General features: G+C 51.6%; 1 protein-coding gene across 1 annotated transcript in view; it reads right to left on the minus strand.

The window, feature by feature from the left end:
- Positions 1–2,759: 2,759 nt before the first annotated feature.
- Positions 2,760–7,968, minus strand: part of Tdrd9 (tudor domain containing 9) — a 60,913-nt gene continuing 55,704 nt past the window's right edge. Inside the window, exons 26-29 of the mRNA XM_023705649.1 lie at positions 6,783–6,921; positions 4,817–4,935; positions 3,908–3,980; positions 2,760–3,081 (exon numbers count right to left, since the gene is read on the minus strand). Of these exons, the coding sequence (XP_023561417.1) occupies positions 2,980–3,081; positions 3,908–3,980; positions 4,817–4,935; positions 6,783–6,921 (433 nt within the window). The 3' untranslated portion in view covers positions 2,760–2,979. The remainder of the gene's footprint in view (positions 3,082–3,907; positions 3,981–4,816; positions 4,936–6,782; positions 6,922–7,968) is intronic.

A 7,968-nucleotide genomic window follows, 5' to 3' on the forward strand; every position in this document is an offset into this window, starting at 1 on the left:
TACTTAGAAAAAGCATGTATAGTATCGAACGCATACCAGTAAAGAAAGCCACAAGCTGCCCTCGCTGGACTCAAACTCACAGGCGTCCAGCCCCTGCCTCCGGAGCACTACGACTGCAGCCGTGTGCCGCTCGCTGTGCAGGGAATAATCTAAAGTCAAGAGTTTCAGATTCCCGTCGGGGGTACAGCTGAGGCCAGCACATACCCTCATAATTCATAAGGTCTTGGCTCAACCTCCAGGATCAAATCCACAAAACAAACAAACAAACAACAAAAAACCCTTCATTTTAGGAGACTACAGAAAAAAAGAGTAATATACATCTAAATAGAACAAAAACAAAAATTACAACAAAAATTATGAAATTGAAAAGGGTAAAACGTGAGAAAAATCAATGAAACTAAAAGATTCTTTGAAAAGATTTATAAAATTGATAAAGCTAGACAAGCCAACCAAGAAAAAGCAAGAAATACATTATTAATAACAGAAATCAAAGAGGGGCCATCTCTATTGCTACCATGGACAATGAAGGGATGTACAAGAATACTGACAATTCTGTCTGTAAGTTTGATTCCTAAGATTAAATTCTTGAAAGATACAATCTACCTAAACTCCAGTAATTGGAAACAAATAATCTTGTTCAACATACTCGTTTCCATGAACCAGCGATGGCACCATCTTGAGCCCGTCCAGCCGTGAGGGTCTCCCTTGCCCCCCAGGCCCGCTCAGTCCTCCTGCTCTCAGGAGGTGTACTCCTTGAACAAAAGTCCTGCGTTGGCAATATCGCACTGTGATTTTAATTTGCACTTCCCAGAGAAAGACTGCTGTTGAACCTGTATCACAGGTTGGACTGATAGCAATCCTCTTGTCTCAGCCCCCAGCACTGGAATTACAGGCGTGTGCCACCATGCCTGGTTTTGGCACAGTGCACCCGGAATGAGAAAACAGGGTTCAAACTCAGGACCTTGTGCTTGCCAGGCAGGTGCTCAGATCACTGAGCTATCTCCCCAGCCCTTAAAAATTTAATTTAGTTGTACTGGTACTTTTGATATACACAGTGACCACACTCCTCACAGGGAATTCGTGCTGTCCATCGCTAGCTTTGATGCTCCCCACCATACCCCCTTCCTCCCCTCATTTGCAGAGCTTTGTTTCCATGTTTTCCTTTTCTCTCCTCCCCTGCCCACCTCCATCTCCCAGTCCGACAGCTGTCCACCAGGCACAGCAGCTGCTCAGGCAGCACTTGAAGAAATGTGGGGACGTCGTAGACATCTCTGAGGGGCACAGATCTGGGCCTGTGCTAACCAGGCGTCACTGTACGCCCTTTCCAAATGTTTCCTTTGCCTTGTACCACTAAGAACACAAATGATTCTTTTAAAATACCCAGTGAGAGAATTTTGCAAATAAAAATAAAAGGCAACTACCCTCTAAAAATCATGGAAGGGGGGCCAGGGAGATGGCTCAGTGGAATAATCGCTTCCCTGGCAAGCGCAAGGGCCTGAGTTCAATCCCCAGTTCTGCAAAAAATAAATAAATAAATAAATAAATAAATAAATAAATATCATGGAAGGAAGGAAATAAAATCAAAGCACACTACTTGGCTCTGCAGAAAATAATCATCAACGTGTGCAAAGGCAGTGTTACTAGGTGCAGCAATTGTGACTGCTAGGGGATGAGGGAGGGCCAAGTGACTTAAAGGGCTCCACCTCATCAGCAGCTCAGCAGTTCAACATGAATATCTCGTACAGGAGCCCGAAAAAGCAGAGCAAGCAAACTATTTTGCAGGGGAAAATCCAGCATGGGGCAGAGTTCTTTTTTATGGTTAAGTGTCTTGGCATTATTTAAGGGTTTAACCATTTGCTAAGTCAGCTATGTGGCAAACCCCAGGTGCGCTGAATGTGAGAGCCAGCAGGTCACATACACACCGCTGGGTGGCAGCCCTCGCTGCGGACAGGGAACCTTTACCTTGGAAAGATGAACCAACTGCAGAGGTAGAGGACCTGCAAAGGACGCGCATTGCCAACTTAGTGCTGTCACCTCCTGCCAGACTGGCAAACACTGTCCCCAGGCCCCAGACTAAAGACCTCTGCCAGAACACACCTGAGATGGATGAGGGGTGACTCCTGCTTGGGTCAGGATGCTGAGACCTGACAATCTCCCCACATGGCACCTGCCTGGCATCGGCGGAGGCTCCCCCAGACGAGACATGGGTGCTCCACACACAGCCTCAGGAGCGCCAGCTGCCCACTGGAGAGCAGCTGGTCTGGCGCCCCTCTGCACCCACTACCCACCCTCCCCCGCTGGAACCTGATGCACTGTAAACCCTCCAAGCACCCGTGTTCAACAGCGAGCCTTCTATTAAGACGAGACCTTGGTACCAGAGCTGACTCTGTAACAGAAAGTAACATCCCTTCGTCAATACCATAAACAGAGACCTTTTTATTTGTTAAGAGATCTGTTTAGAAGAAATCAGTACATGGTCATCTCCTCTGACCAAAAACAAGTATTGTCTAAGGTTTTTATTGTTTTAACACAAAGATAACAGTTGCCAGGTCATTTCTGATTTCCAAAATGTGAACCAAGAACTGTAACTTATCTAGAGACTTCACGTGTACAAAACATTAATCTTAGCAGAATTAGGTATTTTCCCTCATGGGAAGCAACAACAAAAAAATCAGAAACACCACAGGGTCTTCAAAGCCGCATGCCCAGCCCGTGGCAACGGCAGCCCTGCCCACCCGCCCTGCCCACCCACCCTGCACACGGCCAGTCCCCAACAGCTGGGGTCCAAGGCACCTGCCAGCTCCCAGCAGCGGAAGGCACTGAATGACTCCACAGTGCTTTCAGGGCGCGTGCTCCCCGCACACGGAATGCGGTGCTCCCCTAGCTGCACAGAACTCCTGGAGGTGCAGTGGGCCCAGGTGGGCTGCAGGGCACCCCGTGGGCCCCACAGCTCCTGGGCAATTCTACGGGAGGCAGCGGTCAGGGACTGAGCACGACCAGCTTGTGAAGCCGGTAGAGAAACGTGTTCTTCGCTTGGCAGCCTCTGCAGTCAGCCTGCTCCATGACCAGCCTGGGATGGACCTAACAGGACAGACAGAAGCACCGGTCAGGCTCTGCAGCAGGGCTGGCCAGGCCCTGAGTAAATAAACTATGTGCACGCGCGCACGACATGCAAGACAGAAAGTATTCTTCCCATTTTCCTTTTCTTTTTGTCGCTGTTCTGGTTTTTTGAGAGAGTCTTGCTATGCAGTTCAGGCTGAACTTGAACTCACTATGTAGCCCAGGCTGGCCTAAAACTCACGCGATCCTCCGGCCTCAGCCTCCCACGTGCTGGGGTTACATGTGTTTTTCAAATCTACATATAGGTGTTTGTCTACTCTCACACCCCAGACTATGTATCTGATAATTTACTTCCAAATGCATGTTTAATAAGACGGTATCAGTAACTGAAAAACCTCCCACACTGCCCTAAGTGTCAACAGTGCCGGGGATATAGTTGTGCGGCACAGTACCAGCCTGGCAAGCCAAGGTCCTGAGTCTGATTCCCAGTACCAAAAACTAACTAAATAAGAACAGCAGCTTCGGTACAGGTATTTATTTAAGAACAGGCAAGTCCTCTACAACACACCAAGCTCAAAGTGGAACTGCTTCCAAACTGCTTGCAGCTAATACGCATACCTATGAGCCAGACGCAGCGTAGCATCAGGAAGAGCTGCAGGGTTCCGGCGAGAGTCAGGCCTGGTGGTCCTGGGTCCGCCTTCCTCCGACTGCTGCCCAGGGTGCCGCCCAGTGCCCGCTCAGCGCCGGCACTGCCCACTCCACCGCAGGCTCGGCTCTTGGCCCCCAGCTGGGTCAGGCTTGGAGCCCACGCCCTCCAGTGGCCACCCCTGCTCAAGCTGTTACTCACCTGGTTCCACTCATAGGGCCTTTCATGCCACTTAGGAATCGTCTTCTCTCTAGGTGTCAGCTGACAGAACAAACTGCAATTTTAAAAAAGGAAATTGAGTTGTCTTAATTATACATTAGTAATTCAAAGCACTACTGGGATTTAAAAAATTTAAATCCTACATTTTTCTCTTTAGAATGGGATGTATTTTTTAAAGATCCAAGTTTTATGATATTTTAACTTAAAGTACATTAAAAAAACAAAGAAAAGGAGCACAGCAGACTGGACGGTTGCTGCACATGTCATCCACAGAGCCCGACTTTCAGTACAAATCTAGGCCCAACAGCGCAGGATGCAGCCCGGGGGGAGGGGCAGACCACGCAGGCACCGGCCCTCTCCTCCCAGGAGGGGAGCAAGCCCACCAAAGAACCACAGGGAAAGACAGCGGCGGCGTGGCTCCGTCACTTCAGTAAAAGCGAGCTACACATGAACACTCTAGAGGAGAGCCCAGGGCCTGGCTGTGCCACCCCATCGCCTTTCCCTTGTCCACTCTCCCTCCCTCCTCCAGGCCCTCACACTGACTGCTCCTGGGCTGCACCAGAGGCCAATGAGAGGTGAGAGCAACGAGGGGTTCTGGCAGGGCAGAGCTCCGGGCCTGCCACGCCCTATGTGCATGGATGTGGGGGCTCAGCACTACCCACTGTGTCCCCTGGCCCTCCTCTGGGGCCCAGAGCAGTCCCTTTAACACCTTTTCAGTGGCTCATGTGGAAGCCACCTCTGCCCCTCTGTCCCAGGACTGTGGACCCACACCCAATGCTTTCAGAAGCCACCTCAGCCCTGGAACCCACATCAGGATTCCCAGTGGCCACGCCTCTTACACAACTGGGAATACCCACAACTTGGGCAGCGGGGAAGCTCAGCACAGCTCACCTCAGAAGTTTCTGACGAGCACTGTCCTGTAGCTGCACAATTCTTTCAGGCCCCAGATACTTCAATCCATTTGGCCCATCACACACTAGCTTGTTGATAGCAGCCCTGAGAATATTAATCTGTAAAGGAATGCTTGCATCAGCACTCACTGGGCTCCATTCTCTGTAAATAAGTCAAGCTTTCAGTTACCGTCTATGACTATCATCACTACAGCTGCTGGGAGAACTATTAAAACAATACAAATAATAACAGCAACCACGATTACCAACTAATAACAGCAGAAAGAAGAAGTTAAGAATTGGCAAGAAACTTTCAAAATGATCAGTGGATTGTTTATTTTTAGCTGTTTGAGACAGGGTCTCACTGCATGTCCAGGCTGGCCTCAAACTCACAGCAATCCTCCCGGCTGCCGGATTAGAGGTGTGCACCCCAGCCCCAACCCCAGCCAGACTGCTCAGTGTAGCCACCTTCACTCTTGCAGGTGATACAGCTGCACGTGGGCAGCCGGCGCTGTGCCCAAGGAACCGACTGGCAAGCCCCTGACCAAAGCACTGAGGCTTTGCTTTATCATCGGCCTCTGCCAGCTTGTGCTTCTCATTCACCTCCAAATTGCAAGGACAGAGCAGACAGCTCCTGTGGCGCCTGACAGTCACGCTTTGGAAACCGACTCCAGGCCACTGCTGCTCACGGGCCCCACTGTCTGGACCGGACTCATTTCCCCTCCATGTCCTGTATCTGTTCCAGGACACATGCAGGCACCACATGCAGGCACACACCCTCTAGGGTGGGGTGGCTTCTTAGCCTTTCCTGGCCTTCACAACCTTGCCAATCTTCTCTGCTGCAGGCACCTGATACGCTCCACGGTCACCAAGTCCCAAGTCCCTTGGGGGCAGGAGCACTGACCCGAAGCCCTGGGGTGCTGTGTCTGTCGCCCTCGGTTATGTAATCATCCCTTTCCGTGTGGATGCTCCAGGCTACACTCTCATGTAGAAAGCCCTACATAATATAACTCCACGTTGCTTTACTACTCACACCACTCAGGCGCTGGCCACCGGGAGCTGCTCCTCTGCCCCTGTGCCCCGCAACCCACCCGCCTGCGGCCCTCCGGGAAGCTCCAGGTTCCTCCTATCCACTTCCCGCCCAGCCCAGAGCCAGCCATTTCTCCAGAAGACCTGGTTCCTGTGCTGAAGAACCCCGCAAGGGCCTGAGCCTGCTTTGTATCCTGGGGTCACGGTTTCCTGGCCCGCTGAGAGCAGGACACTGTCACGTGGACAGGAAGCCATGTGCACACAGACAAGAGAGCGGCTTCTGCAGCTGTCCATTCCTAGATACCAGTTAATCACGAGTTCACACTGATGCCAGCTCTCAGCCAGGACCCTGAGGTCACCAAGGCCTTTCTTCTCCTGCTCACTGACAACCCCTTCCCCAGAAGTTTGTGAAGGCAGAAGGCAACAAAAGCAAGCAAGCAAGCGACAAGATGAGCTTCTCTCTGTCCCCATGCAGTACCCAGGCCATCGGGGTTAGAGTGGTGCCAAACCAATCATCATACTGATGCAGAAATCACCAGCCTTGACCCTAGACGACCGCAGGGGTCTGGGGCACACCAGGCACAGCCCTCACGCGGACCCGCTGTGAAAGCTGCTCTGGGGCTGAGGCACACTCAGCTCCGTGCCCAACGAGGCCTGCGGGGGAGGCAGCAGCAGAGCTTGGTTTCTCATTTGCTCTGTGGACCAGGAAGGAGGGCACCAGAGAGCAGCTAGCCACCCCTGCTGCCCGGTGTCTCCTCTGACTGCTCGGGAGACAGCGCATGGGAGAGGCAGAGCACTAGCCACCCAGGAGCAGCCCCGGGAAGGCGGGCGCTCCCTGCGGACACTGCGGAGGGCAGCCAGCCAGGCCCACAGGCAACGTGGGAGCAGGACAGGAGCAGAGCAAGAACAAGGTGCCGGGACTGGGCGGTGCTGCTCACCTCAGTGATGTCCTCAACGCTGAACTGCACGTCGAAAGCCAGCTCCATGTCATGCTCTGGGAGGATGGGAGCTGCCGTCGCCGGGTTCCAGCCCAAGCCGCAGAGGACACCAGTGTAGCGTTTTCCCTCCTCATCAAGCCTGGATTCAGGGTTTTCAGAGCAATTAGTCATTGCACAATTGATAAACCACCATTTTAACATTAAAGAATTACCAATAAACCTTTCTATTTTCATTTCTGTTTCTTCCAGGTTGATACTAAAAATTTAGGTCAAATACGTATTATAAAGAGCTGGCCATGGGGGCCAGGAGGATGGCTCAGTGGAATAAGCACTTCCCTGGTAAGCGCAAAGGCCTGAGTTCAACACCCCCGCCCCGTTCCACCAAAATAAATAAAACAAAGAGCTGGCCACATAGCTCAGCAGATTAAAGCCTGCTTAGGCAGACATAGGGGCCAGGGATTTGATCCCCGGCTTGCTGTGCCGGCCCCACCCCTGAGGCATGCTGTGCCAGTGAATGAGATTGGGTGTGTAAGTGCACCTGTAATCCCAGCACTCCAGAGGCTGAAAAGCAGGATCACTACCAGTCTGATCTGTGTAGTGAAACCCTGTAGACCCTGTGCTAAATACATTTAAAAAATACATATCATAATAACAGCAAGTATTTATGTTACTCTAATTTATGTTTCTAATTCTCACTGTTTTAATGAGAAGATGGTATTGTATATAGTTTCCCCTGCCTCTGTGTTTCTTTCATGGGTTGAGTTCTTATGAGAGAGGTTTCTAGAGAGTCATCCAACATCTGCCTGGGACCAAGCCCAGAAAGCAGGACAGGCCAGGACTGGCGCCACCTCCCCTCCTCAGGCGCTCCACACAGGGACTCCTGCAGAGCCACAGCCCAGCTCTGTCCCAGCCACCAGCGTCACCTGCCCAGGTGTTACGGTTTGTGTCTAGTTGTCCCCCCAAAGCCTCATGTAGTCACGGAGGCGCAGTTCTACTGTCTGTGATTAATTCAGGATCCAAGGCTGGATTACAGGTCTGAGTACTGCTGGGATTACAGGTGTGAGTGCTACCTCCAGCCTGGGGCAGAGAGCCTGAATGTAACATCAGAGAGACAGACAGACTTGCCCTCTGCAGCCCTTGTTGCTGCTGCTCCTCCCGTTCGCTCTCTGCTCTTTGCCGTTGCCAT

This window comes from Octodon degus, unplaced genomic scaffold (assembly GCF_000260255.1).
Source record: "Octodon degus isolate 3935 unplaced genomic scaffold, OctDeg1.0 scaffold00226, whole genome shotgun sequence".
Taxonomy (NCBI): Eukaryota; Metazoa; Chordata; class Mammalia; order Rodentia; family Octodontidae; genus Octodon; species Octodon degus.